Below are 20,961 nucleotides of genomic sequence, written 5' to 3'. Positions count from 1 at the left end.
CAGACCCTATCAAGATGGGACCTCTCAACTAGGAAGATGCTGACTCAGTGCGAACATCACCAGCGGACAGCCTTGTGCACTCAAGTCATTTCGCTACAGTGGGTCTTTTTCAAATCTGAGTGATAGAAAAAATAATCTCAAACGTCCTCATTCAAGTATTTCCATGTGAACACCTTATACAGCAATTAGGTTAGGCTCAGTGGCTCACGTCTGTCATCCCAGCTACTCTCAGGGGAGGATCTGTTGTGACAAACACCCGAGGGAACACATTACAAGGAATTAGAGATCCCTTGGCTCGGGCTTTCCGAGTCCAGGGTGAGACAGAAGCTGGCATCGCAGCGTGGAGGAGCCTGTTGGGCTCTCGGGAACAGGGGTCTGCATCAGATGCAGCCCAAGCGGTTCCAGTGGTTTCCTCTGCACCCACCATCTACAGTTCCAACCCCTTCTGGCGGTGCCACCTGCAGGGCCAGGCCTGCAGAGGAGGCTTCCGGGGACATTTTCTATCCAAACCACAACCCCTGCAGACAGCAAAGCACAGGACAAATCTTCAATGAAAACAGCACTGGGGCTCCGTCCACTGAAGGAGGGAGGGTCATCTGAGAAGTTACACACACACACAACACACACACACAATTACACATTTTAAAAAGACTACTCTTACAATCTTTCAGTGACTGTAACAAGGTTCATTTTCTTTATTCCAACTTTGTCTTATAGTTTCCATACATGAAAGTTAAAATCAGTGCTTTACTATTTTAATTGCTATGTATGCATCATACAAAATGGTGGGTTTCATTCTGGCATCCACAGATGGCTACGAAGCACTTGGGAGCGAGTATGTGGGCACCTGTGCTGTAAGTGATGTCCCTCATCACAGGAGACCGAGCAGAGCACTCCCCCCGCCCCCGGCACCGATGCACTATTAGTACACTGGAAGCAACTTCCCACCACTCATCATCTCATCGTTTCTGTTGTATTTTGCTGTTGTTGTGTATTGGTCCTGGGGCTTGAACTTAGGGCCTGAGCATTGTCCCTGGGCTTTTTTTGTTCAAGGCTAGCACTCTACCACTGAGCTACAGTTCCACTTCCAACTTTTTTGGGAGTTCATTGGAGAAGAGTCTCATGGTCTTTCCTGCCTGAGCTGGTGTCAAACTAGGATCCTCAGATATCAGCTTCCTGAGTAATTAGGATTACCAGATCCTGGCTTAGTCTGGTTTTTGTTTTTCTTTTTGACAGTACTGGGGATTGAACTCAGGGCCTCACATTTGTTAGACAGGAGCTCTACCACTAATTCATACCTCCAGCCCCTCATTTTCTCTAAGACAAAGAAAACACCATTACCATACCATCACTTATTCTGTATAAACAGCCCTTCCACAACCAATAGTCTGGAGTTATTTTGTCTGTAGAATTTGTTTTCTGTTGCTTTGCTTTGTTTCTGCTGTAAGACAAGAGCCACATCCCCAGGAGATCAGGAAAATTAAGTCAATACAAGATCCCATGTTTGCTATTACTGAAGTAATCGTGAAGTTCATTAATTTCCTCAAGTGTCCACTGATGATCCACCTGAAGCAGAATTCTTAGTAGCCCAGAGACAAAGGCTACAGCAGCCTTCACTAACACACCCTGACAGAGGTACACCTGAAACACAAATATTACCTTCCAGGCAATTCCTTTTCCTAAGGGCTGCACTCTAACTTTAAAGCTACACATTATTTCTGGAGGTTCCATGTCACAGGTGTCTGCAGCCCTTTCTCGTGGCCTGGTCACAGAAACTCCTCATCTACAAGACAATGCAGCAAATCATCAGAGGAGTGAGAGAGAAAACAGGAAAACCCCAGATTACAAACACTAGAAGACAGTGTCAGAAATTACAGTAATACATTTTTCTGGACATTTCTACAACCCTTCTTGATTGTATGAGTAACACAGAGCAGTATAATGTGGAAAATGTGGGGACGGGGGAGAATCACCGGACCCGTGGGCCTTCCCTTTCCACAGAGCTGCTGCTGTCTGGGTCAGCTCTTGGTACTGCATCGCCCACAAGGAGCTGAGCAGAAGACATGCATACACTGCAGGCTTTTCTGGAATATCATTTTTATCTTAACATAGTGTATTAAGTATCTAGACATTAAAAATTCTACAACACAATCTTGGTAATTTATTATGTGAATGCATCATATTTAACTACTTTCCTACTTTCAGGTATTTATGTCTTTTCCAATTTTTTAAAATAATAACGAGTTTTTAGGTTCACAGCATTACCAATCATTTTCTTAAGATGTGTTTCTAGTAGAATTACTACTTGACAAGTAAATTTCAGCTGAATGCGGAATGGCCTAGTCCTAGCTACTGAGGAGACTGAGATCTTCAGATCGCAGTTCAAAGTGATCTCCAATTAAGCACATAAAAGTTAGAAGTGGAGCTGTAGATCAAGTGCTAGAGTGCTAGCCTTGAGCAAAACTGCTCAAGGGCAGTACCCAGGCCCTGAGTTCAAGCCCCAGGACCAGCAGCACCAAATAAAAAGAAGTCATAAAACTTACACGATTTTTTGTTTTTTTACTGGTCCTAAGGCTTAAACTCTGGGCCCAGGCACTGTCCCTGAGCTCCTTTGGCTCAAGGCTAGCACGGTCTACCACTTGAGCTATGGTACCACTTCTAGTTTTTTTCTGTGATTTATTTTAACTGGGGACAAGAGTCTCATAGACTTTCCTGCCTGGGCTGCCTTCAAACCGCAATCCTCAGAGCTCAGAGCCACTGATGCCCAGCTCCAAAGTGAATCTTTAAGTAAAAATTCAGTTTATGAAAGTATTGGAAATAACAGGAAACTGATTTTTTTGAGGGAAGAGGGCAGTACAGATGTTTGAACTCAAAAGCCTCCATCTCTAGCCCAGTTGTTAGTTAGACATGGAGTTTGATTTTCCTGTCCAGCTATGTGAGGCCCAGGCCACAATCATCCCCGAGTAGAGCAGGCCAAGCCGCTGTGCTCTGTCAGGACGGCCACTAGGGCAAAGTTCCCATTATACTGCAATTAAACCTCATGAACCACCCTTTTATGTGCTCTAAATAAGCCAGAAAAGATGGACAGCATGGCGAAGGCAGGACAAGGTGAACAGTGGCCAGCACTACTTTTAAAAAAGGAAATGATCTGAGAAAATGGAAAACAGGTCCAGAAAAGGAACTTGGGGCAGTCTGCCTACCACAGACCTCTCAGTGCATCTGAAGAGCTCAAGCTCAGGGCTTTTTATTCTTAACAGTTTGGTCCTCATAGTCACCTTTTGAAATTTCTGAAACAAACATTTTGTCACTAAGTTACAGACATAATCAGAGGCTTGTGAGACTCAAGAGAAAAAGACGAATTTCTACAGGGTGTCAGCGGCACACGCCTATAATTCTAGCTACTCAAGAGGCTGAGATCTGAGGATCAAGTTTCAAAGTCAATCTGGACAGGAGAGTCCTTAAGACTCTTATCCAGAGTGAAGCTATGGTTTAAGTGGTAGTACACCAAGCTTAAGCAAATCTCTCAGGGACAATGCCCAAGCCCTGAGCTCAAGCTCCAGTACTGGCACCCCCCCCCCCAAAAAAAAAACAAAAAACAAAAAAAAAGAAAACTTATTTCTAACAACTTGAAATAAAATGCTAATATTTAACAATTCAAAATAAAAGCAGCTTTTCAATACTTACTCGGTATGAGAAAGTTTCATTTCTTCCCTTTGTCTAGCAGAATAATTTAAGTTCCCACCTAAAACACAAATAAAAAGTCTTTCCACTGTATTATATGTAAAAACAATACAATATACCCAGGCAAACATTTATACAGATAACCTATGCAAGATGAGAAAACAGAATCTTAATCATTCCTAATTTTAGCTTTTTAATTTTAAGTTTGGAATTACTACTGCTTCAAGTTCTTTATTTGGAATATTATACTAATACCCACTAATAGGCACTGTGTTTGTAAACTGATTCATTTAATTAAAACTCCTTTGAACAACTATTTAAAGATAATTTTTTAAAGATATACCATAAAGTAAATAAGTATCCATTAACAGTGAATATTAAAGAAGCTAACGGAAATGACCTAAAATTATTCAAACAGCATGTGTATTACATTCTACTGAGTACATAACACCTTTAGGATCAAGCAGTTATAAAAGTTAATAAAGAACTGCAAACACACACATACACACACACACACACACACACACACACGGCTTTATTTTTTTAAATAAAACAAGGTATTACAAAACTGAAACAGACCTGGCTCTAAGATGGAAAAGCCTAATATCCCTTTAATTAAGTGAAGCCCCAACTACAGTTATGTGCTACATCACTAGAACAGAAAGTCACCATGGCAGGGGCTAAATAAAGCCCTAGCCTGCAGAAAGAGGCGGGAAGCCATGCAGACACCTGCGGAGGATCCTCTGAACTTGAATGGGAACAGCACAACTTCTTACCTCGAGCACGGTTCACCAGATAAAGTAAGACCACAGATAAAAGGGACACTAGGAGAAAAACACACACAGGACCCTTAAAAACATGTATTTCTTCTCAGTTACAAAGTAAACTCTAACTAAAACCAAGCCTTTACTAACCGGCACTTAAAAATTAACACTGTTCACATTTTGTTTTCCAAAATCACTAGAAAGGAGTGAAGCAGAATTTTCTCCTTTTTGGAAATGGCTGCGACTCAGCCCAGAACTGGAACTGACACCCCCCCAGGAGAGGCGTGACACGTTCCAGGCCATCCTGACCCCCTACCAGTCCTTCCTGGCACTTCCTCCAAACTCCTGGCAGCCCCTCTCTCACTTGTGAGGCTACAGAACTCCCAACAGGAGAAGCCTTTGAAGGACTGCAAGTCTAGAAACTATATGCCATTCAGGAAGTGGACTAATCAGAATTAAACCATGGTCCTCACCTGCCTACAATCCCACAGCCTGGAAAGAGCTCAGAACTTGAGACTTGGCTTTTTCCCTTCCCAAGTGAGGCTATTTAATTTACTGTAAACTAACATGGCAAAAATAAATAAATACACATTTAAATGGCACAAGATCTAGTTTGTGCCGAATGTACGTTTCCCTGGAATACATCAGAAATGGACCAAAAGAAGACACTGCATGGTTCGTTGCTTGAAATCTTTAAGGGTCATGCTTTTAACAAAAAAAATCCAGGCATTATAAATTGTGACTGGCTTAATTCTAACAGTAAGGATTGCAAAATAAATCTGAAGCAGCTTATAAAGCAGACTTCAATTCTCACACTTCAAGTATAGTCTATGAAAGTTTGTTCAAACTATTGCTGTGTGTCACTGAAACGTGTTACTGAAGTGTGGAAGACATGTGCCGTGGTCCAGGAAAAGGGACTGTGAGCCTAGACTGCAGGCAATACTGATTTCTAGTTAGAGCCTTCCAACAGCTTCCTAGCTTTAGCCAATGACCAATGCAAGCAAACACTGAGAGACCAAACCCAGAAGCAATTGACATCTGCCAGTCGGAGAGACCACGAGCCCTCACACCCAGCACTCCTACATTACATGCTCCGCTGTGAAGGGAGTATCTGTATCATAATCTCACACCTATGCGTACGTTACACTGCTCCGCTGTGGAGTATCTGTATCATAATCTCACTCCTAGCACGCGTACGTGCATGCGCACTTCCATCACACTGCTCCACTGTGCTGGGGTATTGATATCGTGGTCAGGGCAGGGTCAGAGCAGCGTTACAGGAGACAGAACCTCCTGGAAATCCCAGGGCAGAGAGCTGTCCCTGGCTGACAGCCGCACACAGGCTGAGGAGCAGGCACATCTGCGCCTTGTGTCTCAGGGGTCTGATTTCTAAGCAGGGGACAAAACAACAACAAAAACTAAAGGTAAAAAGTGTTAACAGTGAAGTGGTGCTGTGGCTCAAGTCGTAGAGCGCTCGCCTTGAGCTGAAGAGCTGAGAGACAGCATCCAGGCCCAGAGTTCAAGGCCCCACGATTGACCAAAAAAAAGTGGTAACAGTAGGCTATGGTGCCACAAGGCATACTTACAGGAAACGCAGGCGATGAAGAACACCTCTAAAAACAAATATCCCCGGGAATCGAGGATCACGCCAGCAACAATGGAGATGACGGCCAGGCCGAGGTTCTGGATGGACTGCATGCTGTGGCAAGAACGGACACAACCCCACTCAGGCCCCTCTTCCAGCTCCCACCAGCCCCACGCCACGCCGCTGCCAGCGCGCCTTTCACCTCTCATTCTTTTTGCCACTAGACCATCTGCTCACAGGTACGACAGCGGTGCTTACCTAGGGTGGGGTCCCCGCACCTTCCCCTCAGGCAGGCAGTGTCCTGGGCACCACAGGCGTGGCTGCCTGCTGCCTTCTGGGCCAGGGATGGGCTCCACTTCCCCCTGAGAAGCCCTGTGCTGGCCCGCACCATCCTGAACAGAGGGTAGACTTTTCCAAATGGAGTGGGCTATTCTCATGATGGGCTCGGCCCTCAGGGAAACTTACAAGCCATACTCACAAGCCGTACACAGTGGTACTTACAAGCCGTACGCAGTTCCCAGCTGGTGCTCAGGAACGACGAAGGCCACCATGGGCCACAGGGCACAGGCAAGTAGGGAGTATGACACACCCAGGAGACACTGCGACAGCGGGACGGAGAGGCACGCGCATCATCCAAGGGGCAGATCGCAGGTGTCCCAGCAGCTCACACATGAACAGTCAAGCACATGGTATTCCCATCAGGCCTCACACACACACACACACACACACACACACACACACACACACACACACACACACACACAGAGCCTGGGCTCCGAGCATCCCATAGTGACGGGGCGCGTGCTGTCTTGGTCGGTTTTGCATACACACACAATTGGCTGGGGGCCAGGGTGCAGTCCAGGCCCATGCTTGAGGCAAGCAGATTCTCCAGTAGTTAGCAGGGATTACAAATTAATCAAAGCCACATCACCAGACAGTCCACCCTCCTCCTACCCCCTCTCTCACTGTTAGACATCACCCAGTGCTGACATTTTCTCAATGAAGAAAAAAAATGTTACAACTTCAATCCCATTACCGCTACACCTATCAAGACTGGCAAATAGTAAAGCGATGCCCAAGGCCAGCAAGTAGAAGACATTGTGCATAGCACTGCTGAAGTTATCAGCAGGGAGAAGTTACTGGAGAAGCTTCAGGAATGGTGGTTCATGCCTGTAATCACAGCTACTCCAGAGAAGAGGTGGTAAAATCGGTCTGAGGCTGGCTCGGAGCTGCCTGACAAACAGCCCACGCAGAAGGAGCTCAATCTGGCTCGTGTGAGAGAGAGCCACAAGAACCACAGGACACACACAGAAAACAACCCCATAACTATTCTTGTGCAAAGCACGTGCTGCAGGCCAGAGGAGCACTTCTGTGGAGATTCTCACAGACATTCAAGTTTTACTACTAAAGCCAGCACTTCAGCCTGTGGTCTTGAAAACTTCTGTCTCACACAGGAACTTGATGAATACCTCGTCCTTTTGTAACCTGAAGACCAAGAACCCATGCTGGGCTCACACATATTGGGCCACCTTTGATAAAAATGCCTTTTTAATAAAACTCAGAAAAATAAATGGAAGTAACTGGCATTCTGACTGTGTAAGACTGTTGTAGTTCAAATTCTACTTCAGCACAGAGGGTATTGGCGTGTTAAGTAAGCTGAAGGAAGTAAGCCTTCCAGATAATTTGTATCTATACTCGGCAAATGAGTTGTTTTGTAGAAACTGTAATCAAGTGGTTGTTCCTGGTGCCGCCTCCAGCTGTCAGGGCAAAGCAGCCGGGCCTAGCAGTCCTGCCTGAGGCCCGGCCCAACCCACCCACCCGGTGCCAGCCCACGTTACCATGGCAATCCAGGGGTTCCACATGGTGAAGGCCAGCATCATGTGGGACAGGAGCGTGGCGGCCACTGCACACAGGACCCAGATGATGTTCTTTCCAGTCTTGTCCACCAGGAGTCCAAACACCGGGGACAGAGGAGCTGAGATGACATACACAATGCTGCCGAGACAGCATGGAACATGATCAGTCCCTTAAGTGCTGGGCAAGGCGAAGCCTGACTGGTCCAGAGGGCCCCTCAGGGGCTCAGACCCAGCCCAGCTTTGGTCTCACACTGAATGGGACAGCATCGCCCACATTCGCTCTATTCTTCTAACATTAGGTTTTAAGATCCACACTCAGTATGCAACAGACCCTCGCAGAATTGAAAACATTACCTGTTAACTGCACTCGCTGCCTGGGAAGAAAATCCAAATTTCTCTGTGAAGAAAACTCTACAATTAAAAAGAGAAAAAGACAAAATGAAGTAAAAATACCATTTTAACAAATGTTTCTTTCCTATTGCTTCCTCCCTATTTGATTCCACTGTCAACTCTCTCCACGGCTCCAGCATTTATCTGAATATTCCACTGACCCACATTAAATTTGCACACCAGCCTTCAGAAAACCAAATACACTCCTGTCCTCAAGAGCAGTATGCACAAGGTCTTTGCTAGATATAACAAGAGAGCTCTGGCCTCCTATTACTGAAAATGGCAGCATCACTTTAAAGGTGAGAAAGATACAAAAATACATCCCTACAAAGATACTGACTGACTGCAGCCAGCAATTAACAAGGAGAAGAAAATAAAGCAAGAATAATTTGCCCTAAACCCTGACTTTAAGTCTGGTAGAATTATAACCATACAAAGAGATGTGTCCAGTCACATTGCATTAATACACAGTCTCTATTATTTAAAAAAAAAAAAAAAAAAAAAGGAAAAATTCCTACTCAAGGAATGAAGAGGAAATTTTAAAAGAACACCAGCCCTAAATCAAGTATTAATTTTATGATTCCAAAATAATAAAAATATTAAACTTAAGCCTAGAAACCCAATGTATCCAAGGAAATAAACAATTCCTATGTAAACACAAACTCTGACCAGCCAGAAAAACAAGATGAGCTATTAACAACAACAAAATCCTACATTTCCTCAATTGAGCTCATTAAACTTTAGCCAAGAAAGATTTGAAAGAACAGGGCTCGGGGCTGGGAAGGTGGCTCAGTGGTAGAGCGCTTGCCTTGCATGCTTAAGGCCCTGGGTTCAATTCTTCAGCACCACATAAGCAAAAAAGAAAAAAGCCGGAAGTGGCGCTGTGGCTCAAGTGGTAGAGCGCTAGCCTTGAGCTGAAGAGCTGAGGGACAGCACCCAGGCCCAGAGTTCAGGGCCCACGACCGGACCCAAAAAAAAAAAAAAAGAACAGGGCTCAAGCACCTGTCAAGCAAGTGAAGGCCCCAAGTTCAAGCCCAGTCAAAAAAAAAAAAAGTAGAAGGTTAGAAATACTCACTTTCCAAGTCCAATAAATGGAAACACAGCAACATAGTAGCAGACACAGATGATAAATATCAGCCAGAGGGGTAAGGAGAAGTCCTTGATATCACTTAATTTAATAACTTCACCTTGGAGAGGAGAGAGGAATCACCATGAGCAAGTTTCACACATCACAGGAATTCTCGCCTGTAATCCCATGATGAACCTCTGTAACTGAGTTCTAACGGACACTTTTCCAGGAAATGACATAATCATCATCTCTAGGCTAACTTAAAAAGATGTAAGAAAACACGGCAGCTACAGTGAGCGTCTGCTTTCCTACTCCCTGCCAAACATGACCAAACTTGAGACAAGGGAAATGGAAAACAAAGTGTGCATGCTACTCAGACACCCCGCAGGGCACCAGGGCCACAGCTCAGATCATGGTTCAGGGTGCTTCGAGGCCTGTATCCCCAAGTCCCCGCCTGCTACCAACACCTGCCTGTTTTTCCTTGTTCTTTATGAAGGATTCTCTCTGCTCTGTGATCCAGGTACGCAAGGGCCATGGCACAGATTAGTGACAGCAAACACGTTACACAGCCTGAGGGGGAAAAGGAGACTTTAACAAGAGCAGTACACAGCAGGCACAGGCTGCAGGAAAACCAAGGGGCTCAGGGAGGGTGGGAGGGAGAAGGGGACAGCATAGGGCAGGTGCTGGGGGGGAGGGGCAGGGAACAGCAAAGGTCAGGTGCTCTGGGGGAGGGGAGGGGGACAGCACAGGGCAGGTGCTTTGGGGGAGGGGAAGGGGACAGCACAGGGCAGGTTCTCTGGGGGAAGGGAGGGGCACAGCACAGGGCAGGTTCTCTGGGGGAGGGGAGGGGCACAGCACAGGGTAGGTGCTCTGGGGGAGGGGAGGGGGACAGCTCAGGGGCAGGTTCTCTGGGGGAGGGGAGGGGGACAGCTCAGGGGCAGGTGCTCTGGGAAGAAGGGGTCTATGCTGTCCCTCCCCCCTGTGCTGAATTTAGCCTATTGAGCTCCAATGCACCATTTTTGAAATAAGAGCAGCTTTCATTTCTTTTCTGGTACTAGGGGGTGGAACTCAGGATCTGGGCATTTTCCTTTAGCTTTTCCCTCAAAACTAGGGATCTATCTCACCTGAACCACAGCTCCACTTCTGGTTTTTTGGTGATTAAGTGGAGGTAACAGTCTCACACACTCCTGCTCATGCTGGCTTCTAAGCTCAGCCTCCTGCATAGCTAGATTATAGGCACAAGCCACGGCACCTGACTAATAAGGCACTTTGACTTGATGACAGCGAGGTCTTTTCTGGCTCCAAAATTCCACAGCTGTCTAGGAGGCGCAGATAGGGAGAATGCTGGAGAGCATGGGGAGGGAGGCCCAGGAGCTGAGGAGGCTGAGAGCACTGATGCACTGAGAGCATCAGATGCACATCCTGTCAGGAATACCTTCCCACCCACCTGTTTAACAAGCTTTTTGTACCAAGCGATTACAAGGAACAAAGCTATGCAAAACTTGAGCATGAAGTTTCCCCCAGCATGCACTGGTCTCTGTGGGTCCTATAGGGAGCCGTGTGCACCCTGCAGTGCTGTCAGATGGATGCACTCTGAGGATCTGCACACAGGACACTTCCTGGGGCCCCCCGGAGAGCTGAGGGATGAGGGACTCACACTCTGTGTTGCAGAAGACTGAGACAAAAGTCAACATCCTTGTCCACAATAACTGAACAGTGAGAGCCAACACAGACCCCAGGCTGACGCCCAACCCAGGCATTCCAACCGCTTCCCACAATCGCACTCCCACAGAATCCGAGCGCCCCAGAATACAGGCTGGATCTGATCAAAGGAGGCCAGACTTCTGATACCTTAGGTGAACACATTCCTGTGTGTGTTTTCACTTCCACTCTTGGAATACCTAACGTACAAAGACCCGAGGATGTCCAATCCTCTAGTTCAAGAAAACAGAAATAAAGCTGGTGGTTCACGTCTGTCATCCTAACCACCCAGGAAGTTGAGATCTGAGAACTGCAGTTCAAAGCCAGCCCAGGCAGGAAAGTCTATGAGACTCATATCCAATTAGCTACCAAAAAGCCTTAAGTGGAGTCAAAGCTCCAAGGACAGAGTACCAGCCTTGAGCAAAACACTAAAGGACAGTAGTGCACAGGCCCATAGTTCAAGGCCCAGTACCAGCACCAAAAAAAAAAAAGTAGAAATGACTAGCTATTTCTTGTCAGGAAAAAGAATGAGTGAACTGGGGGTTGGGAATGGGGGAAAAACCATAACCTTATGCCCCAGGGCGCTCTAACCAGCTCCCTTGGTCCCTCTGTCCCTTTACCTCCTATGGCACCTCAGAGGGGACAAGATGAGGCCCTCAGAGTTCACTCACCGATCATCAGTGTCACCCCAAGGGTGGTGTGGCCGCCAGACCCCAGCAACGCCTCAACCTTTGAATACAGCCATCCCATGAGATTCATGTTCACTGTGCTTCCCTAGAAAGAGAAACCAATGAAAGCCCAGCTGCCCACAGGTTGGCCTCGCAGGAAACAAATAAGGCTCATGGTACCCTTGAGAATCAAGTGTAATTGGGTTCCAAACAAAACAGGAAGATAAGGTTTAAAAATTTTAATGCAAAGGAAAAAAACGATAAAGCCACAGGTCAGTTACACAAAACAAATGGCAGTTTATTGGGAAACGCCAGCATCCAGAATAACACAGAACATTCACAATTTCTTAGCAGCCAAAGAAAACATGGAACACATTATAAAATCCAGAGCTCCTAAGAAACAGTGCAGCCCTTCTCAAAACTAAAGTCGACAAACAAAATTCCTTCCCTGAACGTTCCGAAATCTAAGTAGACAGTAAAAGGGACAGGTGATGTCTTCGTTCATTTCGTAACTACTGGGCTTCTACTATAGGCCTGTGCTACTATATAGCACTATTTCAGTGCTGGATATAATAAAGAACACCACAGAACAACATGTTAATGAGATTTTTAAAAATACATAATATGGTACGCAATGACAAACGCTTTAGAAATAAAGAAGGCACTTGAGCCGGGCACTGGTGGCTGATGCCAATAATCCCAGCTACTCAGGAGGCTGAGATCAGAGGATCACAGTTCAAAGCCAGCCCAGGCAGGAAAGTCTGTGAGATTCTTATCCCCAATAAATCCCCAGAAAACTGGAAATGGTGCTGTGGCTCATGTGGTAGAGTGCTTGCCTTGAGCTGAAGAACTGAGGGACAGCACCCAGGCCCAGAGTTCAAGCCCCACGACCACAAAAAATAAAATAAAATAAAAAATAAAGAAGCACTGCTGCCTCATGTCTATAATCCTAGCTACTCAGGAGGCTGAGATGAGAGAACTGTGATTTGAAGCCAACCTGGGCAGAAAAAATCCAAAATTATCTATCTCCAAGTAATAAGCAAATAGCTGTGCTGGAAGTATGGCTCAAGTCAAAGGGTGAAGACATTCTGTACGTTCATTTACATGGCTTCTTTTTTTTTTTTACATTTTCATGCCATTTATTTGCCTGTGAAAGTGTGACTTTTTTCAAGGGCAAGTTTTTTTTTTTTTTTAATTATTCATAGAGCTTACAACTACCAAAATGCCTCCCAGGATGCATTACTATAAATGCAGCATTATTCCCAGGTAGCCTCCACCAGACACAACCTCCACACCGCGATTGCTCTAGGCGCCATGCTCCAAGAGGACCTGGGATGGCAGAGATGCAGGCAATACAGAGACACAGGATGTGGGGAGTGGCCAGGGCAGCTCAGGACAACACAACCAACCCTGACTGAGAACCGGGGAGCCGTCCTCAAATAAGCAGGAGGAAGCAAAACTAACACTGGGCAGTGGCTCCTGCCTGTGAGCGGAGCTACTCAGGAGACTGCAATCTGAGGTTCAAAGCCAGCCAGGCAGGAAAAGTCTGTGAGACTCTAACCTCCAATTAACCACCAAAAAGCCAGAAATGGAGTTGTGGTTCAAAATGTCAGGGACAATGCTCAGACCCAGAGTTGAAGCCCTAGCACCAGCACCAAAAGAATAAACAGAAGATTTAAAAACAACAAAATGACAAAAGGCAAAAGTGGCAGCAACCAATTGACGCTGCTGGCATGGGAGGAGGGACCTGGGTGTGGGGCTGGAGTCAATGGGAACCGCGGCAGGTGGCTGCCCCGGCCCACAGCGAGTGTCCCGACGGACATGTGCAAACCGAGCCTGGAGAGCCACACACGTGACCATCGTGGCAGGGGCACTCATGAATGTTCACCTGGCGTGAATGCTAGCCCACAGGAGGCCAGGAGACGCCACCACGCAAATGCCCTGCTGGTTCTAGAGGACTGTGTCTAAGTCAATGTCCTCCCTCAGCGACCCCGACACACCCCTGCACCCCTCCCTCAGTGACCCCAAGATACCCCTGCACCCCTCCCTCAAGAACCCCGAGACACCCCTCCCTCAGGAACCCCGAGTCACCCCTGCACCTCCCTCAGTTACCCCAAAACACCCCTGCATCTCCCTCAGGAACCCCGACACATCCCTGCACCCCTCCTTCAGGAACCCTGAGACACCCCTGCACCCCTCCCTCAGTGACCCCAAAACAGCCCTGCACCTCCCTCAGGAACTCCGACACACTCCTGCACTCCTCCCTCAGGAACCCCGAGACACCCCTTCCTCAGGAACCCCGAGACACCCCTGCACCTCCCTCAGGAGCCCTGAGACACCCCTGCACCCCTCCCTCAAGAACCCCAAGACACCCCTGCACCCCTTCCTCAGGAACCCCGAGATACCCCTGGACCCCTCCCCCAGGAACCCCAAGACACCCCTGCATCCCTCCCTCAGGAACCCCAAGACCTCTCCCCTCCCTCTTTAGCTTCCCATCTGTCATCACACTCACAATTCTAGCCATGCTCAGCTGGAGTCCAAACACCAGGTTTAATTCTTTGCCTTTGAACCAACTCACAGCATACGTGTTCTGGGCAACTGCCAAGGACTCGCCACCAATCCTAAGGATGGGAAGAGAGACGTCACTGCTCTTCAAGACACTCGATGCGTAGCTCGGACCCCCGCCCCCCATGTGGCAGAGTCTGCACCTCCTCCACCTCGGGTGGGCCCTGGGTGCTTCAGCCAATACGTGTGGTCCCCTGGCACACCCACACCACGGGTAGCACCTTGTCTTTCACTCCTCGGTGCGCCAGGAGGCTGATACCCCATGGTGACAGATGGTGCATGTGCACACACATGCAAGCATACACACCCAGGAGGGGTGAGGTGCTCCCTGCAGCAGTCCTCCTCCAGCCAGCCCAGCCCTGCTGTCCAATTCAGGAGTTGGGAGCTTCCAGATGATTCTAGCCCCTGGCCTTCTACGAATCTTTGCAGCTGAGACTCTAGGCTCAGGGAGACAAGCTGTCCACAGGCCTACGCCTGAGCAAGGCCCAAACCAGATGAGAGCTGCCTTTCACTTGAGGTGTGGGAGTCGCTTCTATGCTGCCTTAAAATCCAGGACAGATGTAAGGAGGCTGGGTGACGCCACCCTCAGCAACCCCACTGCAGAGCACCGGTGGGAAACGCTGGTCAGCGCTTGGTATGGTCACAGAGGGGCACGCTGGTCCACGCTTGGTATGGTAAGGTCACGGAGGGGGACGCTGGTCCACGCTTGGTATGGTAAGGTCACGGAGGGGGACGCTGGTCCACGCTTGGTATGGTAAGGTCACGGAGGGGGACGCTGGTCCACACTTGGTAAGGTCACAGAGGGGGACGCTGGTCCACGCTTGCTCAAGACGCTGCATGCTTTTCAGGCCAATATACAGGGCTGCGGTCCCCCGCTCACACGTAGGCTCAACGCTGTCTGACCTTCTGGGTTTTCTGTTCCTTCAGGTTCGTCCCACATACTCCACAATCCATGGGCACCTTCACCACCCCCAGGTCTACAAGTGTCTGCCACCTTCTCAGCCAGTGGCAGTCCAAGTGGCCGTCCAAGTGAGAGGTTCTGGGTTCAATCCCCACATTGAAAAACAAAAACCACCAAGAGCCAAACACCCTTCACAAACACGAAAATATATGAAGTTATACATAACTTACCCAAACACAAACCTCCCAAATTCCATCAGCCAAAAAGCATCAAATATTCCTCCCAGAGCAAAAATGACCTGTAATGTAGAGTTTAACACTGAATCAATGAGAGAACAAATTCACGGTATTCAAGAGAAGCTGGGCGCTAGTAGCTCACACCTGTAATCCTAGCTACTCAGGAGGCTGAGATTTGAGGACCACAGTTCAAAGCCATCCCAGGCAGAAAAGTCTATGAGACTCTTATCTACAATGAAATACTCAGAAAAAACTGGAAGTGACACTATGGCTCAAGCCTAGAGCAAAAGAAGCTAAGGGACGGAGCCCAGACCCTGAGTTCAAGCTCTGGAACCAGCAAAAAATTTTAAAAAAGTATTGAAGAGAAACAGTGATTTACAATAAATCACAATTTCTCTGCAGAGTTAAAAATACTAATGCTAGTGTACTTTAAGACTATTACTAACATACCACGTAGGCGCTTGTTAACTAACGATTAAGCTAGACATTCACTGAACACATCTTTGCCATCTGAATTAATTAGAAAGGAATTCAAATGTCACTGTCAAATGATTACCAGATGCTTTTGCCTTTCGTACCTGTCCAACGCAAACAAAGCAGCTGAAGATGATTGTGCCCCATCTGTTTAGGAGAGAAAAGAAGTCTTCAATTCTTCCTACATTACTGTTAGTAGTCACACAGTTGTTACTATCAGTTCATTTCCGTTTTCTTTACCCACTCAGCAACCCTCCAAGGAAAAAAGGAAGTGGTGGTCAGCTCTGAGGTTAGCAACTTTCCCAGCTCTCTGCCAGTTACACATCTAGACTCCCAAGGTCCCAGAGGCTTCAGAAATGGCTAATGTTCCTTTAAGCCATTACCATCTCTTCAAACGTAATCAAATAATCTTCAAGCCTGTTTAAAATGGCAGTTCTTCAGATAATTCTATTGAGTTTAGAATTGATTCCAATGAATCCTAATCTTGAGTGACCAAAACTCTTGATAACTAAAAACTTCTTTTGAAAAGATAAATATTAACCATGTTATATAATTACAAATCCAATTTTTACATCTGAGTAATGATTCATGTTTCTTCACAGTAATAAAATGTCAGATAAGGTTGGTAGCTGACACCTATAATCCCAGTTGCTCAGGAGGCAGACATTAGATGGACTGAGGCAAGAAGCCAGGCCAGGCATGTGAGACATCCTGTCCAAAAACAGTTTGGGTATAGTGGTGCACATCTGTCATCAAACTCTGTAGGAGGATCGAGATCTGAGGTCCACCCTCGGCAAAAAAGGTTAGAGCCTACCTGAAAAGTAAAACAAAAAAAAGACTGGAAGTGGCTCAAATGGTAGAGCACCTGCCTAACAAGCAAGGGGCTCAGTATCACAAAATAAACAATCAAGGCCATCTCAGGAAACTGTGTCTATGTAAACACAGCCCTGTGGCATTGCTGGACCATGTTCTACTGATGTTGTCTGATACCAGAAAATTCACCTGAGTCCCAAAACATTTTGCCTCAGTCCTGACCAAGACTATACCACCTGGTTCCCCTCGGCCTCCAGCAAACATCCCCAGGGCACTCAGGTCTGCAGCAGCCACACACCCCATCACAGGACAGAGAGCACCTAGGCCTCAGCATGCAGGGCAAGTGCTCACACAAGTTCCATAGCCAGAGGCAGGCAGAGGCTGAGGGCCAGAGCTGCAGGCTCCTCACCGTGTTCACAAAGAGGAAACCCAAGACCAGGAAGTTACAACCAGCTCAGAGCAGCAGCAAAGGGACCATGTGGCACTCAGGAGACCTAGACCCTGTCTGTCTCATGCTTGGGGAGGGGAGAAATTGCACACAAATCATCTCTGGAGATTCCTCCCCAGCTCTCATTAACCCTGATCTTAATGACACTCACCAACCAGGGTTCCAAACCCAACCCAAAGGAGAAAAACCATCAAGAAACAATCCTATCAATGTTCACAGTAAATACACAGGCCTACGCGGGATCTCTCTACAAACAGTTTCCCAATCACTAGGTGAGTATAGCAAGAGGTGAGATTTTGTCCAAGCTTACCGTATTCCAAATACTCGATCTATCAAAAAGCCACCCAAGAAACACAAAACCACATTGGGCCAGGAATACCAGGCGTAGAGCAGCATGAACTTGGTGGTGTTCACTTGCATGTCCTGTATGGGAGGAAAACAAAACTACTTTCCACACAGTTAAGGCTAGCAACTGACAAACTATTAGAAAGCAGGTACACTTCCACTTCTTAAGTTTCTCAACCATCTATCTGTAAGTCTTAAGTTTCATAACCATCTGTTTGTAGGTCTTTCCGGTCCCTGAAATCTCTTGAGAGTGACCATCTCTGCTCCAGTAAATGGCGACACCGGGGCTCCTGAGTCCACATGTCACTTCAGGGGCTTCGTGGACTCTAGGATGCTTGGGGACCACTAGCCTCTGTCTTCTGTGTCCCTACTCTCTTGTTACTGCCTGCACAGGGGCTACGGCCCTATGGAAAAGAATGCTAATGGACGCCAGGCCCCTTACGGCCAACCCCACCTGCTTCTGCATCACCCCAGAGTGCAAACAAAGGGACAATCTCTCCAGTTTTTTTTTTCCCAGTTACAAAGAAAAAGACTATACGGACTACAGAAAATACTCCAGATGTGGTAAATGTCAAATACATTTCTATGATTTAAAACCAGATTAAGATTACTGACATGAACAATACTCAGAAGCTAGTATCCATGCTCTAAGAAAAAAAAAGAACAAGCCAGTGGCTCACATGCATCATCAAACTACTTGCGAGGCGGAGATCTGAGGGGTGAGATCTGAAGTCAGCCTAGGCAAAAAGCCTAGACTCTTATCTCCAATTAACCAGCAAAATGCCGGAAGTAGAGCTATGATTCAAGTGGTAGAGTGTTAACTAGCCTTGAGTAAAAAAGCTAAGGGACAGTGTTCAGGCCCTGAAATCAAGTTCCAGAACTGCCATGCACACACCTGTGCACACATACACACACACACTGAAAATAGCACTTAATTACTTATCTAAAATACGCAACAATTTCAAGTCACACATGTGCTACGAATGAATTCTTTATGACAACTCATTTCAACTTAAGAGCAGTATCTGTGGTTTGGGCCTCTGGTAAGAGGGGTGTTCAATTTTTCAGGCTCGATGCACCTGCTTACCTCTGCAGCTACCAGGGTCCAAAGGGAAGAAACCACAGTGTGAAATCAACTCACCCGCTTAACCTGAGTCTGAAGGGCAGCAGGAATATCATAGCAAAAGTAGCTGCCTAGAAAAGAAAAAGCAAATACTTCAAAAGAAATAGCAAGGTCCACAGAAAAGTCTTCAAGACGTAACTCATTAAACATTACTACATAGGCTTGTAAGGGAAACTGTTTGGACCACTTCCTTATCTACCAGTGTTTTTGATGTTGTTGCCAAAGAGCTCCCACAAGGTAGCAGTGCATCCTACAACAACTTCCAAAGTCAACAATCAATGTTTTGTCCATTTTTTCACCACACTGCACCATCTGTATTTTATAACTTTTATGATGCAGCCATATTTTCCTTCTGTAAAGCTGTCAATATACAAACACCAAAAAGTTTGCAAACAACCTCAGCAGTTCCTCACCATTCATTACCTGTGGTCACTTTTCTTGAGAGCAGAAAGGAACTTAGCTATTCTAACTAAAACAATGTTTGAAACAAATTCTCAACATTGCAAACACAGTATCTGCAAGTCAACTTAGGAAATGCAGTGCTAGGATTGGAAAAAATACAAAACAGTTCTAAAGGATCAAATTAAACCAATGTCTCTTAAGGATTAGAAACAGAAAGAGGACAGATTTGACATTAATGCCTTAGGTTTTAAAGGTAAAATAACTGACATTGTTTGGAAGGCTAATACTGCTGCCATTTCTCCAGTAACTCTGCAAGTACACAAAGGTACCAGTACAGAGGAACAAAAATTAACACACATACACGTACTAATTGAATTCAGAGCCTCCTGTGTGCAAGGCAGACGCTCTACCACTTGAACCACGCCTCCAGCCTTTCAATGCTGGATTCAATGAAGTGCATGGATGGGCACCCTCTTCCCAACAAAAGAGACGAGGGCTAAAAACGAGGGGCAAAGACCGCAAAGCTCAAAGCACCCTCCACGCCTACTTCAACCTTCACCCACCGTCGCACAAAGTTCTGAAACCAAATCCCTCCACCTGCTGGTTACAACGGCAGCTCGTCTCCGGGAAAAGACGTTCTTGCGCTCGGAACTAGTAGTAAATGGTAGAACCGCTCCCGAGCAGATCAGGAACCGCACCATGGGAAAGGCACTACCCAGGTTATCTCAAGAAGGGGCTCTCGGGGTGCTGCGATGTCCTAAGTGCCGCCTGCCACCCCCAGGCCGGCCACGTGGGCAGGTGAGCGCCGCACCGAGGCAGAGCGGAGGGCCACCGGGGCGCGTGCGGTCTCCCACGCCACGCGCGGCCCCGGGGCGCGAGGAAGGAACACTGCTGTGGAACCATCCATGAGAAAGGGGGGGGGGGAGAACAGGAGGACGGTGAATGGGAGCGGTGGACGCTCCTGCAATCCCAGAGGTCCGCAGACCGGGACAAAGTGCACATCAACACACGCTACCGCGCAGGGCTCGGGGCGGCCGGGGCCGGGCTCTGAGCTCGGGGTCTCCGAGTCGGTGCCCTGGACATCCCCGTGGCGGCGCGTGCGCAGAGGCGCGTGCGGATCCGACCGTCCTCCGCGTCCCCGACCCGGGGTCAGCTGCGGTCCTCCGGGGCCCGACGGGAGCAGCGGTGGGTAGAACTCGCCCGGCTGCGGCCCGAAGCCCGGGCTGGAACGCGCCACTAGGAGCCCGGTCCTCCGCCCCTCCGGCTCAGGGGAGCCCGGAGCCGGGGAGGGGGCCCGCCCCGCGCCGCCCCGCACCGCCCCGCCGCTCACCGAAGCCCAGCAGGCACATCAGCAGCAGCACCAGGAGCCGGTGCGGCAGGCGGCGGGGGTCGCAGAGGGCCGGCAGCGCCCCGGGGGTGGCGGGGGCCCCGCGGTCCCCCGCGCCAGCGCCGCCCCCCAGCAGCGCCCGCGCTTCCTCCTCTTCCTCCTCCATCGCGGGCCGCGGACCCAAAACCCCGTCACGCGCCCGAACACGGAAGCCCGCGGCCGAGACTCAATGAAGCACGCGATCACATGACGCCGCAATCACGTGATCTCGGGTCTCACGTGAGGCCAAACAGGCTGGCCTTGACTTGCGGTGACGTGTCGTCGTCACGTGACGTCGGGGCAGCCCGTGGTTTGGCCGCGTTCGCGTGGGGACGGGGCCTGGGGTAGGCGCGGGGCTTTTGGTTCGTGGGCGGGGCCTGGCTCCTGGGTGGGCGTTGGTTGTGGGCGGGGCCTGGCTCCTGGGTGGGCGTTGGTTGTGGGCGGGGCCTGGCTCCTGGGTGGGCGTTGGTTGTGGGCGGGGCCTGGCTCCTGGGTGGGCGTTGGTTGTGGGCGGGGCCAGGCTCCTGGATGGGCGTTGGTTGTGGGCGGGGCCCGCACTCTATTGGCTGAGAGA

General features: G+C 48.2%; 1 protein-coding gene across 2 annotated transcripts; it reads right to left on the bottom strand.

The window, feature by feature from the left end:
• Positions 1–1,214: 1,214 nt before the first annotated feature.
• Mfsd1 (major facilitator superfamily domain containing 1) lies at positions 1,215–20,557 on the bottom strand. 2 transcript variants are annotated; one of them, XM_042685662.1, is made up of 16 exons: positions 20,352–20,557; positions 18,638–18,690; positions 17,462–17,574; positions 15,995–16,037; positions 15,411–15,478; positions 14,227–14,335; positions 11,718–11,820; positions 9,817–9,915; positions 9,352–9,463; positions 8,241–8,297; positions 7,869–8,025; positions 6,532–6,629; positions 6,032–6,144; positions 4,458–4,505; positions 3,685–3,742; positions 1,215–1,783 (listed from the first exon to the last, which is right to left on the bottom strand). In XM_042685662.1, exons 1-16 carry the CDS (start codon positions 20,512–20,514, stop codon positions 1,780–1,782), a joined length of 1,398 nt encoding a protein of 465 aa, XP_042541596.1. In that variant the 5' UTR covers positions 20,515–20,557; the 3' UTR covers positions 1,215–1,779. The 2 variants fall into 2 exon arrangements, with proteins under 2 accessions (XP_042541596.1, XP_042541597.1); XM_042685663.1 differs by lacking the exon at positions 1,215–1,783 and having other exon boundaries at positions 3,681–3,742.
• Positions 20,558–20,961: the final 404 nt, after the last annotated feature.

This window comes from Dipodomys spectabilis, unplaced genomic scaffold (assembly GCF_019054845.1).
Source record: "Dipodomys spectabilis isolate Male_0828 unplaced genomic scaffold, ASM1905484v1 ptg000095l, whole genome shotgun sequence".
Classification (NCBI taxonomy): Eukaryota; Metazoa; Chordata; class Mammalia; order Rodentia; family Heteromyidae; genus Dipodomys; species Dipodomys spectabilis.
This window is presented reverse-complemented; position numbering and strand designations above follow the sequence as displayed.

Coding starts and splice junctions, on each gene's coding strand:
- Mfsd1 (XM_042685662.1), bottom strand. CDS start 20,514: ATGGAGGAGGAAGAGGAGGAAGCGCGGGCGCTGCTGGGGGGCGGCGCT. Junction 17,575..18,637: donor TTCAGACTCAGGTTAAGCGG/GTGAGTTGATTT, acceptor CCTCCCATACAG/GACATGCAAGTGAACACCAC. Junction 9,916..11,717: donor TGGGGTGACACTGATGATCG/GTGAGTGAACTC, acceptor TTTCCCCCTCAG/GCTGTGTAACGTGTTTGCTG.